The 17,985-nt window shown below is 40.4% G+C and overlaps 3 protein-coding genes and 2 non-coding genes across 5 annotated transcripts; 2 read left to right on the top strand and 3 right to left on the bottom strand.

The window, feature by feature from the left end:
* Nucleotides 1-6,439: 6,439 nt before the first annotated feature.
* On the bottom strand, nucleotides 6,440-6,512 carry trnak-uuu (transfer RNA lysine (anticodon UUU)). Its single transcript has one exon. It is a non-coding gene; the product is annotated as a tRNA-Lys (tRNA).
* A 2,289-nt stretch (nucleotides 6,513-8,801) lies between these two features.
* Nucleotides 8,802-8,874, bottom strand: trnak-uuu (transfer RNA lysine (anticodon UUU)). Its single transcript has one exon. It is a non-coding gene; the product is annotated as a tRNA-Lys (tRNA).
* Nucleotides 8,875-9,158: 284 nt separating this feature from the next.
* gatc (glutamyl-tRNA amidotransferase subunit C) lies at nucleotides 9,159-12,744 on the top strand. Its single transcript, XM_078250682.1, has 5 exons — nucleotides 9,159-9,462; nucleotides 9,586-9,636; nucleotides 10,389-10,558; nucleotides 10,722-10,825; nucleotides 12,255-12,744. Exons 1-5 carry the CDS (start codon nucleotides 9,304-9,306, stop codon nucleotides 12,314-12,316), a joined length of 546 nt encoding a protein of 181 aa, XP_078106808.1. The 5' UTR covers nucleotides 9,159-9,303; the 3' UTR covers nucleotides 12,317-12,744.
* Nucleotides 12,745-13,134: 390 nt separating this feature from the next.
* On the top strand, nucleotides 13,135-14,085 carry isg15 (ISG15 ubiquitin like modifier). The gene is made up of 2 exons (XM_078250683.1): nucleotides 13,135-13,245; nucleotides 13,344-14,085. The coding sequence occupies exon 2, from the start codon at nucleotides 13,356-13,358 to the stop codon at nucleotides 13,821-13,823; it is 468 nt and encodes a 155-aa protein (XP_078106809.1). The 5' UTR covers nucleotides 13,135-13,245; nucleotides 13,344-13,355; the 3' UTR covers nucleotides 13,824-14,085.
* A 204-nt stretch (nucleotides 14,086-14,289) lies between these two features.
* Nucleotides 14,290-17,624, bottom strand: pxmp2 (peroxisomal membrane protein 2). Its single transcript, XM_078250680.1, has 5 exons — nucleotides 17,282-17,624; nucleotides 16,765-16,887; nucleotides 16,442-16,604; nucleotides 14,718-14,837; nucleotides 14,290-14,616 (listed from the first exon to the last, which is right to left on the bottom strand). Exons 1-5 carry the CDS (start codon nucleotides 17,389-17,391, stop codon nucleotides 14,548-14,550), a joined length of 585 nt encoding a protein of 194 aa, XP_078106806.1. The 5' UTR covers nucleotides 17,392-17,624; the 3' UTR covers nucleotides 14,290-14,547.
* Between the last annotated feature and the right edge of the window lie 361 nt (nucleotides 17,625-17,985).

A 17,985-nucleotide genomic window follows, 5' to 3' on the forward strand; every position in this document is an offset into this window, starting at 1 on the left:
GCACCATGTCAGTGATTTAGCATCCAACAGTGTTTTTAATGTTTTAATTGAACTGCCTTGTCTGCCAAATATTGTCTTCATTTGTTATGTGGGAATTGTGAGTTGTACTGAGAGAAAAATGTGTTTAACTTAAGAGGATTATATTATGTAAAATCATAACCTAATATTTAAGTGACTTATGGATGTCTGGGTCCTGTTTGTTGAATTAAGACAGCTTGAATATGATTATGAATTGGGAAGATCAGATGACACAGTAAAAACAACATTTATTCACAGTGACCAGATAAAAGGTTTTGTGGGGCCACGTTATTCAGATTCTTTACTGTGAGAATGACTTAAACAGAAAGATGAAAATGAAAAGTACAGATGATGTTATGAGGGAAACAGTATTTATGTTTTGGCAGATTTGGGGCTTGTGAGGACATACAATATATATGCTTTTTATCCCTAAATTAATACTAAAGTTGTCCCTCGGTTACCGACATTCATGCTTGTCAATCATTGCCTAAAACTTCACTCAGTTGGTCTTCAAGTGTTGTTTCATGAATGTGATAAGATGAATTGCTTTTAATATTGGTGTTTCTTTGTGAATGCTAACTGCTGTCAGAAAACCAATTTTTTTTAATTATTGTAACATTTATTTAGTATTTTATTTATTTATTCATTCAGTTTCTCATTCAGATGCTGCTTTGTTTGTAAAGCTGATATTTTTTATTTTGTGGCCAGTTCTAAATGTGTATTGTGAAACAATCAAATTATATACTGAGAGTTCATATATATATATATATATATATATATATATATATATATATATATATACATATATATATATACATATACATATATATATATATACATATATATATATATATATATATACATATATATATATATATATACATATATATATATATATATATATATATATATATTAAATGGTATATGTTCTTATAATAAAACAATAAAAATGGAATCATCATTATTTTTCCAAAACATCTTGTAATGTGTATTTTACTCAATTTAATAAGGTGAGAGAGTCAGAAATATATCATGAAGGTAGAGGGTTGATGAACATCAAGATGGCAATGTCAGTCCGTCAGTCCACCTCTTTAGTCAAAAAAAGAGTCAAGGCGTAAATATCTCAACATCTATTGGGTGGATTGCCATGAAATTTGTACTGTCATCAAATCACAACTCATAATCTCCATTATTCTCCAAAATTGACAATCAATCACTATGGCACTTTTCCAAAATTCTCCATCTACTTGCAATCACTTGAGTTTACAGGTTGACTTTAGCCGGCCCCCACCCCCAGCTGGAGCCGCAGACAGTCCGTTATCAGCATACTCTTGCAGCTTAAGCACACTATTAGAATTATATTGTATTCTGCTGGTGCACCTGTTGTTAATACATTCTATGCTTGTGGCACAAGAGAGCGAACATGGTAATTATTACCAGATAATTGTTATACTTGATTAACATCAGCATATTAGCATCATTATAAACATTGAGAGACAGGGCGCATTTGATAACTGTGGTCAGTCCAATCTCATCATCCAATAGAGCTCAATAGTGTGGTTGCGGAAGTAAAAATGCCATTGATTTTCTCCATAAGGATTTAGATTATCAGCCATAATGTCAATGTCAAAAACGTTCTCTTAATACATCCATGGGAAAAACACTTCCGGAACCAGAGCCGTTAAACAAGTGGGCGGTCACTGTTGAGCTCTATAGTGATGTTCGCTGTTCATTGTGAGATTGAAGGTCGGCCAATCGCGTCGCGTAGTGTTCAATGTGAACATCCAATCACGTTATGCGGGATCCCAGCACCCGAGAAGGGTCCAGCTGCAGCCCGTAGACGTTCACGCCACGCCCACAGGAAATTACGTCACTCACTTTCAGACAATAATGCTGCGTTCCAGACACAATTTTTAGCCCGTAAGTTACGATTTCAAGTCACGACGCGTTCCAGGCGAAGTGACGAGCTGACAGATAAACGTGCCGTTGGCAGGGTTCAGGTTAGGCTACCTAACGTTGACGTTAGCTAGCTAGCTGATACTTGCGATTTCTAGTCGGCAACATAGTTTGGGCTTCATTTAATAAACATAACCTGTAGTAGTACACAATCGTATGTGTATTATTTTGATTACAATGTGCAGAATTACTTTACGTTGCCTATTTATGTCTATTTATTTCTATTTCTCACTGTTAATCACCAGCGTCTATACAGCAACATTGTTTATGTGTGTGTGACGTCAAAAACTGTAACTGGGAGTATAACGCTCTGGTACGAGTTCACGGGTAGTAAGTTACGGGTTTGACTGCCGTTCCAGGGCACTTTCACAGGTAAAAGGTTGTGAAAACACGGGTTACGGGTTGCCTGGAACGCAGCATAAGGTACAGCGTCATCTTGCCAGCGATAGCAGCAACGACTACCGGGAAGCACCAGGTAAGCTGCTGATAATAGAGTTATTTAGCCCGTTATCACTTGTTTAAAATTAATATTACTATCTACAGCTATTGATGTCAGGTTGATGATAGCTTATAGTTAACAGGGTGGGTTTTGCAGCTCAAAGGCAAAATTTACGCAGCAAAAGTAAGCTAACGTTAGCTTAGCCTGTCAGAGGATGTGTGTTTGAGTGAGGTACTTCGCATGATGATATTTTTGAATGACAGAGTTTCAGAAACACTAAAAAGTTACATATAGTCACTTTAATGTAATTTGAGTTATTGAGAATTGGCTACATTTGAAAGTTAAAGCTTCTTTTACTAACATTGTGTTGCATATATCATTTCTTCCTCATTCTCTTCATATTATTCTGGTGTTTTATAGAAAAAAATCTTATAGTCAATATTTGCTGGATTTTATGTGGTGTTAGAAAAGTTATGTTTTCTATAGTCTTTGCTTCATTTTAGTGTTAAACTATTTGCATGAAGTCTGTGTGCAACTATTTCTGTTTCTCATGAGATAATCATGAGAGACACTGACCTTGTGAAAAGCACAGAATGCCCCGGAGGGTGGAGCACATGTGGAGGAGACGCTGGGCCTGACCAGAGATAAGAAGACAGTATCTCTTTGTAATATTACTCCCTTTTTCTCTATAAAAAGCTGCTGTAGTTGTTTATCACTTTCGTATCTAAATAATACAATTACTATTCTTTTTATGTAAAAAGGGGTGTGAAAAAATTATTTAATATGTACTTGCTGCATTTATTTACTCTTTTTCTCTTTTAGTGCTTCGACCCAGAGAGAGCCTTCTACTCGAAAATGTGCGCTATTGTGACCAGCCCAGGAAAAAGTCATGACAGACCACCTGATTGCACCTTTTTCACAAAGTTTCAACTTGTTTAGGCTCTTCTGAACAAAGAACATTTTAAAGATCATCACTGCATGGAGATATGCCTTGTTTTTGACTCACTGAAGATCTCTACTGTTCTGCTTTCAGAAATCTGGGCTGTAAACTGGATGCTCTAATTTTATGTACAGTATTTTCTCAAATGTAATTTACATGTTTTCATTTGATTTGTGAAGCTCTCTGCCTACTTTTCAGTAGCTTATAATTCAACTGAACTTTTGTGTTACTGTGTTGCCACTGAAAATGTGTCATTGTGTTCTCATTAAAGAGTAGTATTCCCAGACTCTCAGGTTTAATTTTGTTGTTCAAATCACTAAAAATGATAGATGGATCTAACATGACGGTGGTCACCGCTCAGGGCAAAGACCACAACAACTCCCCAGAAAATGCATGGCTGCGATAGCTATCAGGGTCTACCATAATCAATGATCACATTTGTATTTGTTCGGAGCTGAAATGTATCAATGATAATGTTGTGACAAAGAAGCAAAGGGTGAAATTTGTATTTATTTTTCTATAGTTCCACCGCGAACTATAGAAAACGGGCTTTTATTTTTGAAGGTGAAGAAAACAAGGGGCGTGGTGTGAGCAAGGGGGTAAGCTTCGCTTCAGAGCTCGAACCTCCTATGGCGCCATTTTGATGCTACCAAACGATCACCCGACGTTAGCATTCCATTGACTGCCATTCATTTTGACGTCACTTTGACAGCGAATAACTTTACATCTGAAGCCTTTAAAGACTTTTTTTGTCCATTGTTTATTTCTAAAGAAACACGACAATGTATAAAAGGCTCCATTACCTTGTACCTCATGTTATGGCTCCGTAGCAGACGTTTTTATAAAAATAGGCTAACGATTGTGTCATAACCACGCGACATACTGTTGCATAGTAGAGGAATTACCGTATAGTACAGGAGAAGCTCGCAGGCAGTTTCGACTTACATTAGCTGTTTAAGTTTAATTACTAATGTTAAGTAGCATTTTAGTTAGCAATAATTAGCCTGTGTCCATGTTATCTCCTTACATATACCTACGCTCTCTGTCTCTGCAAGATTGGGAATGATTGAGATTTCTCTTGGCACAGCTACCAGAAGACTTACAACTTTCAGACAGGTTGCTCACGTCACATTTACTCCGTCTCTCTCAGTTGGAGGCTGCGCAGTAATGCTCAGCGTGCACCGGAAAAGTGCTTCTTATATCCTTCACTGGCAAGGGGGTAAGCTTCTCCTCGGAACCATAGACAGTATATGAGAATGGACCAACAGATCCCGTTGCTCTGGACGGAGACCAGTGAAGGCCATTAGAAGCACTTTTCCGGTGATGGCTGAGCGTTACTGCGCAGCCTTCAATGCTAACGGGAGGTGATGGCTTGGTAGCATCAAAATGGCGCCATAGGAGGTTTGCAGTCTGAGGAGAAGCTTACCCCCTTGCTTGGAACGCGTAGCTCCTATGGCGCCATTTTGATGCTAACAAGCCATCACCTCCTGTTAGCATTCCATTGACTGCCATTCATTTTGGCGCCACTTTGACAGCAAATAACTTTACATCTGAAGTTAGCAATAATTAGCCTGTGCCTATGTTATCTCCTTACATATACCTACGCTCTCCGTCTCTACAAGATTGAGAATGATTGAGATTCAGCTTGGCACAGCTACCAGAAGACTTACAACTTTCAGACAGGTTGCTCACGTCACATTTACATTGTCTCTCTCAGTTGGAGGCTGCGCAGTAACACACATCACCGGAAAAGTTCTCCTAATATCCTTCACTGGTCTCTGTCCAGAGCAACGGGATCTGTTGGTCCATTTTATATATGTCAATGTTCACTGGTCTCCTCTAGAGCTACGTGATCTGTTGGTCCATTATATACTGTCTATGGGTGTGAGCGGCCACGAAAACGGGCTTTTATTTTGAAGGCGAAGAAAACAAGGGGCGTGGCGTGAGCGGCCACCATGGGCGTGGCCCGCAGCTGGACCCTCGGACTTGGACCATGACTTGGACCCATAGACATATGGACTCATCTCCATCCACTGATAATGTTCACTGTTAATTGTGAGATTGAAGGTTGGCCAATCGCAGCGCGAAGGGGTCAATGTGAACATCCAATCACGTATTGTAATTACTGTTAACGTTATGATCTAACGTTACATATAAGCTAATAGCATTAATAATACTATGGAAACGGTTATGACAATCAGGCGGCACATTCTGTCTAATGCAGCAGTAAGGCAGCAGACCACATTGCAGCTGGTGGATGTGAGCATCACCACTCTAGTGCAGTGGCACAACAGGAGGGTGAAGAGGGAGGACCACACAGTGAAGGTGCAGGGGCTGGACTTGCTCTGGACATGTTCTGTTTATTTGGTGGCTGTAGTTTGTGGTGCTGTTAAATTGTTATATGTTCACATTGCACAGGTCAAGTAAGTATGTTTTATTCAAAAACATTTTGGACTTGCCTTTATTAGGTTGGTGTCTGCGGCCACTTCAGATTGTATTATATACAGTGCATTTATAAGTAATAAGTATGATGTATGCAAATTAACACCATCATCCTTTATTTTCATTATTTTTTAAATTAAAAATGTTATTTTGGTATATTTGTAAACCTGAAACAGCCTCAGACACCACCCTGACAGCAAAAACACATTTATTCTTCAAAGAAACACTTGGCAAAAACGTCTCAGATTAAAATGTGTAAAAAATATATTATAAATAAATATAGCCTATATAAATATAATATATATAAAATAACTTGGGTGATACAAATAATCTACGTATATATAGTCTAAATATGAAATCTAGACTAGTTACCTTACTTATAAATCAATATCTTGAATTTTAAATGGGCAACACAAACACTTTTATTCTGCATGGTCTAAAACTCAACTTTGCCAGAGTCGCGATTCGAATCGACAATCGTGTGGACGTTTCTTCCTGCTCCTAAAATGCACAAAAAGATTTTTTTTTAATTTAAAAAAAATATTTTACAGTGTTAAATTAAAATGCCACGAGACTGAAACAGAGGTATCACAGAATTTAGTTTTTACTTCTTTGCCGGTATGACTAACGATTAAAACTACAACCGCCCGAACAGGGACTTGAACCCTGGACCCTCAGATTAAAAGTCTGATGCTCTACCGACTGAGCTATCCAGGCCCTTGTTCGACGGGTGGATCGAATGGTCTGTAGTTCAATCCCCGGGTGGAAAATGTGAAATGTCATATTTTGAGGTTATGTCAAACATCACTTTATGATACAAATAGGAAAGTGGCCTATTGTGGATGACATACAGCCAAATCATAATAGTTCGTGTTGTTTAATGCTTACATAGTAAATATAAGTAAATATAATTGTTACTAAAAGGAAACATTTGCAACATTCACTAAGGAAGAGGCGTTCAGGAGTGGGGACAAAGACATATTTAAAGAGTCAAAGTACAAGTTTAGCAAGGCAGTGAAGGAGGCTAAACGACGGTACTCTGAGAAGCTCCAACGCCAGTTCTCAGTGAACGACTCTGCGACTGTCTGGAAAGGACTTAGGCAGATCACCACCTATAAGCCTAAAATCACCCACTCCTTCAATGACCGACACCTAGCCAACAACCTGAACGAGTTCTACTGTCGATTTGAAAGACAAAAGGACAGTCCTGACACCATCCCCCACGACACCAGCCACTGTGCTTCACCTCCACCTCCCCCACCTCAGCAGGGTCCTGGGCCTCCCCACCATGCCCTCCATAAAGGTCCCCCCACCCACCTCAGTGACGACTCTTTCCATCCATGAGAGGGACGTCAACAGACTCTTTAGGAGACAGAACCCCAGGAAAGCTGCTGGACCGGATGCTGTCTCCCCATCCAGCTTGAAGCACTGCGCTGATCAGCTGTCTCCAGTGTTCACAGACATTTTCAACACCTCACTGGAGACATGCCACGTGCCAGCCTGCTTCAAGACCTCAACCATAATCCCTGTTCCCAAGAAGCCAAGGACCACAGGACTTAATGACTTCAGACCCGTCGCCCTGACCTCTGTGGTTATGAAGTCCTTTGAGCGCCTTGTGCTTTCACACCTCAAAGACATCACAGACCCCCTCCTGGACCCCCTGCAGTTTGCCTACAGAGCCAATAGGTCTGTAAACGATGCAGTCAACCTGGCCCTCCACTACATCCTCCGGCACCTGGACTCCGCAGGAACCTACGCCAGGATCCTGTTTGTGGACTTCAGCTCTGCCTTTAACACCATCATCCCGGCTCTGCTCCAGGAGAAACTCTCCCAGCTGCGTGCCTGACTCCACCTGCAGGTGGATCACTGACTTCCTGTCTGACAGGAAGCAGCATGTGAAGCTGGGGAAACACGTCTCCGACTCACAGTCCATCAGCACCGGATCCCCCCAAAGGCTGTGTTCTTTTCCCCTTGCTCTTCTCCCTGGACACCAACAGCTGCACCTCCAGTCACCAGTCTGTCAAGCTTCTGAAGTTTGCGGACGACACCTCCCTCATCGGGCTCATCTCTGATGGTGACAAGTCTGCCTACAGGTGGGAGGCTGACCACCTGGTGACCTGGTGCAAGCAAAATAATCTAGAGCTCAACGCTCTAAAGACAGTGGAGATGGTTGTGGACTTCAGGAAGTACTCAGCCTCACCTACCCCCATCACCCTCTGTGGCTCCACAATTGACACTGTGGAGTCTTTCCGCTTCCTGGGAACTACCATCTCCCAGGACCTCAAGTGGGAGCTGAACATCAGCTCCCTCGTGAAGAAAGCACAACAGAGGATGTACTTCCTGCGGCAGCTGAAGAAATTCAACCTGCCAAAGACAATGATGGTGCACTTCTACACAGCCATCATTGAGTCCATCCTCACATCCTCCATCACCATCTGGTACGCTGCTAGCACAGCCAAGGACAAGGGCAGACTGCAGCGTGTCATTCGGTCAGCAGAGAAGGTGATTGGCTGCAATCTGCCGCCGCTCCAGGACCTTTACGCCACCAGGACTCTGAAGCGTGCTGGAAAGATTGTGGCCGACCCCTCCCACCCCGGACACAAACTCTTTGAGCCACTCCCCTCTGGCAGGAGGCTGAGGTCCATCAGGACCAAAACCTCACGTCACATGAACAGCTTTTTTCCCCTCCGCCACTAGCCTTATTAACAAGGCCCTGTAACTACCCTGACTCTCCACCTTCATGCCACTGTTCTCTCTCTGCTGTAATGCTCTTTGCTCTTTATTTTTTATTTATATCTTTATTTATTCTTTATTTTTAACTTAATACATACTGTGTAAATATACTAAACAAACAAACAACTACTAGACAAAACATATATACAACATATATACCAGTATACTGTATTATACGTTCAGCAAAGTCTCGCACCAATGCAAAATTTTAATTCCTTCTTTCATAGTTCCTTGATTTTATTGGCTGTAAACTCCAATGAGTAAAAACGCTAACGCCCGAACAGGGACTTGAACCCTGGACCCTCAGATTAAAAGTCTGATGCTCTACCGACTGAGCTATCCGGGCGCTCTTAACTTTTCTCGTACCGTATTAATCATAAAACTGAATATAACTGTGAACACGTTGTTTGATGGTCTTATATAGGAAATGTTATCAGTGTAATTCGAAGACGTTGTACTTAACGGGATTTTGCCAAGGAGGGTTAAATGATGAATAGAACAGTATCATTCCACATTTAAGGCACCACCATTGTAGTTTAACTAAAACGAACCAGTTTGTTGTCTGCATGGGCTGTAAGCGAAGAAGGAAGGAAGTGGAAGTAAGCCTCTCGCTTCAAGTTCCCTTCGTCCTACCGCCCCCTGGGCTAACTACGGCAAGTCGTTCGTTCATGCTATGCATGCTAGTTAGCACTGACCTTGCTGGTGAGTTATTAAATACTAAGAAATGTGACACCATTTGTATACATTACGGGCATAGATACCTAAGTGTCTTAAAATGTCAGTGTTTAGTCTCGCTGCTAAACGCACATGCCGTGGCGTGTCGTGCCTGAAAATCACTCGGTACTCTGTAACAAACGTGGAGAACTTCCACAGAAGAAGAAACAGCATCACAAATGTAACGCGTCTGTTTAGCTCTCATCCACATAACTCCAAGGTAAATTGAAGGTCAAAGATAAGACTGTTATTTGAATTGCAGACGGTCTATTCAGTAGCCAATGCAGGACATTCGGTACACATTAACATGTCAGTCTTATTACCTGGGTGTCTCCTCTAATAGGTACCAGAGGTTGCAACATGGGAACTAGTACCAGAGGACCAACTTCCCCCGGTAAATATCCTCATGACTAGTTGAATGTAAACATAATACAACTTGTAATGTGTTTAATAGCCTAATGCTTGAAATTCATGTTCAATTTTAGATATTTGGTTGAAAGCCTTGTCTTAAACAATAGGTGCCTGTACATTAAAACAGGTTTTGCTTGCTGTAATCATTCCCACCTATTGATGCTGGCCAATAAAAGATCACTTCCTAATGCTTTTTCATGTAATTTATGAGGGACAAAATCCACAGTCCTCGTTGTGTACAGAAATGTATTCGGATGTTTATCTGTGTATCTAACACGAGGCTTCAACAGTCTGACAGTACTTTTAGTACCAAATTCCCTTTTTGTGTTTGCACAGACTGTGTAGGCTACTTGTTGAGCTGCAGCAGTGGATTTGTAACACAGGAGGGAATTTCTTACGAAAAAGACTGTAACTTTGGTGTGTGTGTGTGTGTGTGAGTGAGTGACTGAGTGACTGAGTGACTGAGTGAGTAAGTGACATCACAACAATGATGTCAATAAAACGTCAGATATATTACCAAAGACCAAAGGTCAAATTATGGGGCATGAGCATAGACTGTATATGGGCATGAGTCATGACAGTGTTCACTTATTCAAAGTTTTTACTGGATTTAATGATTTAATTTGATCGTTACAAGTTACAGTTATTTACAGTTAAAGACATTCTTAAGTGCTGTAGGAAAAAAAAAACTGTTCTGTCACACATACATTTCTAAGCAGACCATTGATTTTACAGCCTGCCCATATTCCTACTGACCTGGTGGACAAACTGGAGCGACTGGCCTTGGTTGATTTCCGCACCAAACAGGGACTGGCCTGTTTGGAGAAAGCTATACGATTTGCAGATCAGCTTCATGTTGTTGACACGTCAGGGGTTGAACCAATGGATTCAGTTCTGGAGGACAGGTATGGTACAGACTGTTGTGTAAAACCGCGTATTTGCATGTGGGCCTTTTCATCACAGTTATAACCATATAGCGTAACAAATGAGCAACAACTGTATCTCAATTTTAAATTCTTGTGAAGCCTATTGTATGAATGTGGTTATGTTTTATCTATGCACATCCAGGGCATTAAACCTGAGAGACGATGCAGTGATGGAAGGGGACTGTGCTGAAGAACTGCTTCAGCTCTCCAAAAACACAGCTGAAGAATATTTTGTGGCACCACCAGGTTAGAAAAAACCTGAATAGATTTAATTTTGAAATAATTGTGTTCAGTTAAAGTTTATTGTCATGTGCATATTAGTACAGAGTACCACAGCAATGAAATACAATGTGCCTTGGCACTCTCTCAGCACCAGTCAATAAGTAACAATTATAAATAACATTTAAAAACATCCAAGCACAGTAAACATGGTAACTAAGCTCAGACCTCAGCCCTCCTTCCTGTTGTTCTGTCATTCAATAGCCTTATTTCCTGGGGGTAAAAACTACCCCTGAAACGTGATGTGCGCGTTGGGATGCTCTGCAGACGTCTCCCTGATGGAAGGTGGGAGAAGAGATTGTGTGCAGGATGACTAAATCCTGCATAATGCCTAGTGCCTTCTTTAAGGCCGTTTTATGGTTATGGTTGTGTGTAGAATCGACAGCGTACCCCCACAGACCCCTCTGCGTCTACTCCGGCCGTCGTACGCCGTAGCCTGACGTGCACCTCTCGAAAAAATTTAACTACGTTACGCTACATGTCAAAATACAATTATAACATACTGTGTTGTGTGTGTAGGTTATATTTATGATCATTTTTGAGATATGGCAGAATTACACTTGGAATGCATTGATTTTTTCCAAATGAAAATACAAATAAATACGAAATATGGCCGAAATAAGTGGCTTGGTAGCGTTGCATTTCCCCTGACTACTGGGTACTTTCCATAAAATCATCTCTCAATGCAAATCAAACCAGCTATTAGGCTAACTGAAATAAAACCATGCCAATCTCTAGGTATGGTGAAGGCTATGTGATCATGTGGGGCTATTTTAATTCCAAAGGCCAAGGGAACTTTATCAGGATGCATCGTATCCTGGATCCATGAAATAACTGGTCTTTAAAAATAACAATCTGCCTGCCTCTATGGGAATTTAACATAGGGGTGTGTATACTTATGCCCCTGTATTTTAAGGAAGAACATTTATTTATTTACAATACATTATTCATTCACAAAGAAAATTGGTGTCCTTAAAGGGTGGATTTTTCCTCATTTTTTTTAAATGAAGGCATTAAGATCAATTTCCAAAAGATGATTTTTTTATTACTCTTTTTAGTCAACTTTAGCATGGGTTCATAAACTTATGAGTGCCACTGTATATTCCTTCTACTGTCTATACTCCTGCACTTTATATTTTGGAAACTGCTCTGAGCTGTTCATACTGCTCATACTGTATATATCTTAGTGTAATTATTTCACACAGTTCATACTGTTAATACTATATATATCATAGCGTTTTCATATCTTCCCATTACTATGTAGTCTATACTCCACAGAATTCGGCAATGAAAAAGTTGAATCCAATCTAAATTCAAAGATGATGGTGTATATGTTTCATCCTGTTTTGTTTGTAACTGTGAGGATCCTTAACTAATATTTATTTTCTTACCACAGGAAACATTCCGCTACCAAAGAGGGAGGAGAGGGCCGCCTTGCTGAAACATTCAGAGTTATGATATTTATTACTAATTTTTCATTTGGGAAGTTGTTGTGTAAAGTAAAAACCTGCTGGTCATGCATTTAGATTTTGTTGTTTTTCAGTTTCCTTTGACACCTGCAGTATGTTTTTAGTTTCATTATCATTTTATTAAAATTGTGAGTGAGCAGTGTGTTGGCAACCTGTGTTATAAGGGCAGTGCAATGGCTGTCCATTGTTTTGATCTGTGATTTACATTATAATATGGAGCCCCCCTCAGCTGAGAGCCATGTGTACATCTATAAACTGTGCACATGGATTGTGAATCTGAGGGAACAGTTCACAAAACCGAGGGCACAGATTTGCAAACTGTGCGCACAGGTTTAGGTATAGCTCTTTTTTCCCCTTTATGTATCCTGTTTTCATTCTAGTGTTGTTAAACTTTAATAATAAAAAATTGCAATCTTTTATTTCTGTTTTGTTTTCAAAGAAAAACTTTTGTTTAAAGTATAAGTTGCCTAAAAATAACCATAACGTGTTTGTCAGGCACATCTCATCTGATGAAATGATTTTCCCTTTCCTTGTTAAACTACACAGTGCTGATTTGACCATTTAATCAGGCCATCGAAAAGTCCCCTGTAACTCTTTTGTTTCCTTCATTCATACTGAACCAGCAGCTGTTGCCCCACTAAATACTACAGTAGGCTACGTGGGCCTTAAGGCTGTGTTATTAATGATCAAATCATTGTTGCGCCCAAAACAGTGGCGTCATGTTGGCAGAATAGAAACCGAAAGTTATTGAGGCAGAGAAGGAAAACGAATCTTAAGTCATAAAGGGAGGTGTGGATCAGCTGAGGCAGACTGTATATAAACAGTGGTAAGCTGAAACCTCTGACAGCTGCTCCTGAGCATCGTTTGTTTACTGAAGACCTCAAGTTCTCCGGAGGAATTTGCTAAAGTGATCACAAGGTAAGTCTCTTTATCAACGCTGTAATTAAATGCATCGTGATACTTCATTTAAAACGAGTTTATGTAGACTTATTTTAATGTGTTGAATGATCTTTCAGCCCACTTTGATCATGGACATAACCATCAGCATGCTGAACGGGATTTCCCACACTTTGAGGGTGCACCCTGAGGACACAGTGGGGTCTCTGAAAATACTCATCCAGGAGAAACTAGGATTTCTCTCTGCAACGCAGAAGCTGGTGTTTGTGAACGGCATGAACACTGATCTCAGCGACGACTCGAGGCCACTGAGCTCCTACGGCTTACGATCTGGCGCCAGGGTGTCCCTGCTGGTGACCCAGCCGGCCACCATCCAGGTGTTCCTCAGAAACGAAAAGGGGAAGGTGAGCACATATGACATCACACCCGACGAGACTGTGAGCCACTTCAGGAGCAGGGTCCAGAGCAGAGAGACGATTCCGGTGAGCCAGCAGAGGCTCATTCACCAAGGCAGAGAGATGAACGAGGGCAGACTTTCCGACTACAATGTTGAAGCGCTGAGCACCATCGACCTGAATCTCCGTTTAAGAGGAGGCTGAGGACACTTTCATACAGTTCATATTCTAGACATTCCTTTATTTAATCTAAATCAAGATCATATATCTTCAAATGCCATATTTCGTATTTATTTGTATTTTCATTTGGAACAAATCAATGCATTCCAAGTGTAATTCTGCCGTATCTCAAAAATGATCATAAATATAACCTACACATACAACACAGTATGTTATAATTGTATTTTGACATGTCTTAATACATTAACTGGACACTGTTTAAAAAAAAATAAAAAGTTAATTTCCATCTCTCTTTTTGTCTATTTACTGTACTGTAGCTACTATTTCCTGAGCTCAGGGGTGGAGCTGTACCCTGTACAGACCACACAAGTAACCACAAAGGCACACTTTAGACAATTTACAATTATCCAGTATTTAAATGAGACTGTCTCAATCATACAATTCAAGGTTTACTATTTCATCTTACAAGATTTTGGCAGTGCGCTGTAAAAAATATATATATATATATTTATTATGAACAACATGTATTATGTTCTGTAATTACAAAAACAGTCATGTATCCAAAATATAGCAGCGTGTTATAATGGCTTAAACTCATTGTACAGGTTTGGTTGGAGTTAATCACAAGAGCTACTGTGAGAATTATTGTCGAGATTAGAAACAGGTAAATAGGAGTACAGTAAACAACCAAATGTTAAAGCCACAGTTTACTCCAGGTTGGTTTTCAGTGAGGAAATCTAAGGAAGCCTCATTTCCTCACAGATGCAAGGTAGGCGTACCAAAATAAGGCGACCATGTTGGCAAACAGCACTCGGAACTGAAAGCAAAAAGACACAAGAGAGGGGGAGAAACATTACAGTAAGTGTCAGTGTGTGACTCATCATTTGTTCGATGACAGGATGACAGTCAAATGCATACCTGAACAGGCACAAAGTTGATATTGATGAACTGGACGGGAGTCCACACTTTCCAATTCATCTTTAAAGCAGTCCAGTAACTTCCTCTCATCTTCTTTTCAAAGTCTGTCCACCCTTTAGCCTGACAATAGATTGGAATGATTATATATTTACATTAATTCATCCTTTGTTATTGCATGTGCTTAAACTGCATATACTACATGAATACAGTAGACTAACTACTATGGTAAAAAATCCAGGTTGAAACATTGCATGTGGCAGGAAATCATATTTACAGTTTTTCTCAATTGTTTACACACATTTTCTGAAAGCATACCTCATATTCTCAGACGTCTACACACACACAAAAGGCAAAACACAACACATCTCCTGCAAAATTAAACTCTGCCTTCAAATCAATGTTATGTCTTCTCAAAATGTCATTTTGTGTTCAAATTACACACACACACACACACACACACACACACACACACCATTATAGGAATAGACATTTCTAAGAACACTGATGTGCTCAATGTATAACACTGAATGGATAAGTATGGGTGCCTTATCGGGAGACGTCTGTTTTTATACTCAAATAAAAAAAAACACATATACTGTAATATAGACAAAAATGTTTATTACCCCCCCCAAAATATACTGTATACATCTCAACAAACACAACGTTGGTGTGTAAAGTGTTCTACATACAGTAAAAACAAAAATAGTCTGCAACCTCATCTACATTGGAGGCAATATCCTCCCTGGTCAAGCAACAGGGGAAGTTTCTCCTAGCATGGCGAATCCAGCCCTGAAAAGCTTCAACAGCTATATCTGCACATGCTTCTTCCATAGCTTGCAGAAGAGGTATACGCGTATGGGGATTGCAGTCATAGACGTTACTGTGAAGCTGCTCGAGTTGAACTCTACCCAGCCTCCCTCAGCGTTAGACCAAAGTGGCCTGAATCTCATCAGAGATTATGGCTCATCTTGGTCTTGCCCTTCCTCTTTTTCATTCTCGCACACCTCTTGCCTCTCTCTCTCCTATGTTTGCCTAAACTGAAGAGTTCACCTGTGGCCTTTTTCTTGCTAAAGCTCTGATTTCTATTTGAACAATTGTGCAACATGTGTTTGCCCATGTGAGGAGTCAGAGTGGATAGTAGGAAATGTAAGTTTAGCATTTTGAATGGCAGTGCGTTGCATGTGAACACAAGAGATTTTATTTAAGAAGATCATGCCAAATGTAAAGAATTGTGTGTAGTGTGATGAATTTATTTTTTGTTTGGAACTGCAATCTGAGTGTAAAGCAGGAAATGTGCTTGTATTTTAGCAGGATTGGTTCAGCGGGTTTGGACATGAGTCACGGGTTGTGGTCATTGTGTCTCAAGTACCAGTATTAGTGTGTAAACAATTGAGAAAAACTGTAAACGGGCAGTAAAATACCAAAACAAATTATAACAGCGGCGTTACAAACTGGGACAATGAGTTTGAAAGTACAGAGGGTCTAATGAAAGAATCTATCAAATTGCTTTATGGGAAGTGTAGGATCCTGCATTTTTTTAGCTTCACCCATACCGAGGGGTAAAGAAAATCAGCATATCTTGGCCTCTGCTGCAGCAATTTCTAATATTCTTTTTGTACATCGGTCTCTTGCAATCCACCCAACTTTATGCCAGTGCAATATCAAATCGCTGGAGTGCCACTTAATTGAGATGATTAGGAGGGACAGTTTCTGAGATGACCTACCTCCAGGATGTTCATAACAAAGTAGAAAATGAGCAGAAAGCCAGGGGCAAAAACAAGCCGATCCAGTAGCAGACGTTTGACTATACAGAGCGGGTCTGTGCTGGGCATCCACACTTCCATCAGCTGGTAAAAGTAATGGCTCAACGGTCCTGTAATAAACAACCTGAAATAGACAACCAGGAATAATGTGACTACAGAATCTTTTTTTAAATATATAGACGTAAGAGGGGAGTTCAAGGCAAAACCCCATTACATTCATTTTTTTGTAACAGATGAGCCATTAAAAAGTACATCAAGCCTCAATTTTGTTTCTGTAGTCTCACCCATAAATGGCATAGCGTGCAGCCGCAGCTGTGTCAATCTCATTGACCTGGGCTCCATTCTTGGCCTTTTTTCTTGCCTCCAAAATCTGAGACAGAAGATTTCCTAAAGCTGTGAGGATGCCACTGAAAGTATCAAGAACACACAACGAACACAACTCTATCAATATGCAACAGGTACATTTATAATAAGGTAATACAATAAAATCAGTGCCATAAACTTGTAAGGGGAGGTTTTCCAGGCAGATGCTGATTGGCTAAAGCCAGAGTGCTAACACAAAGGGCAGTGTGTGGTCAGTGCAAACAAAGTAGAGCAATCAAGTAACAACTGCTAACAAATGGCGAGATTGGTAACAATTTAGCAAACAGTAACTTAATAAACTTTGGTTTGACTTTGTCAGTCCTTCAGTAAATAAGAACGTCTAATTTCTGACTGTCAAACTGAAGAAACACGACACAAAACAAGCACCAAGCTGCACAACAAACCACTAATAGTCAGTGACTAACCGAAGCTACAGACCTCGTTACAGACTTAGTTAGGATGGGATATTTCTTCAGAAGAACCAGATACTGCTGTAGTAAACGGAAATGAATGGTCACATCCCGGACTGGCAGGCTCTCCACAGGCATTGTCAGCTGTTTAACTGTACACACATAACCACTAGCCTGCAGAACTGGGCAATAGCTGGTAGATGTTCAATCGGATCCGCTAGACTGGTCGAAGTGGTTAGGTTTAGGCATGAGGGTGGGGATTGGTTAGGGATGAGGGAAGAGTACCAGGGTAAGCCAATCAGAGGCAGAATAAATCGGCCCACGAGGAACGTCCTTTGACGTCGACGCGTCTAGCGGATCCGATCTAGCATCTACCGCAATAACTGGGCGAGGTTGAAACATGGGTTGATGAAACTGTCTTTGGTTGAAAAGAAAAGGACTTCCCCAAAGTCTTCCTGCCCACTTCCTTATGTCATCAGCGGAGCCACGCCTTCACGTCGACGTCAAAAACAGCCGTCAATGAAATTTTTTTTAATCATCAATGGCAAAAACAACTGTGTCGAGAAAAGTTGAAAGTGCTTACATGTCGAACAGCACAAAAAAAATAGTAATAGTAGATAGTAGACGGAGTACTGAAAGTGTGGTCACATATATTATTTATTTTTTGGCTTAGCATTTCTGTTATTGTTTATTCTGGCCCCTCTGACGGCAAAACACTTAAGACTTCTAGCA

This window comes from Sander vitreus, chromosome 5 (genome assembly GCF_031162955.1).
Source record: "Sander vitreus isolate 19-12246 chromosome 5, sanVit1, whole genome shotgun sequence".
Classification (NCBI taxonomy): Eukaryota; Metazoa; Chordata; class Actinopteri; order Perciformes; family Percidae; genus Sander; species Sander vitreus.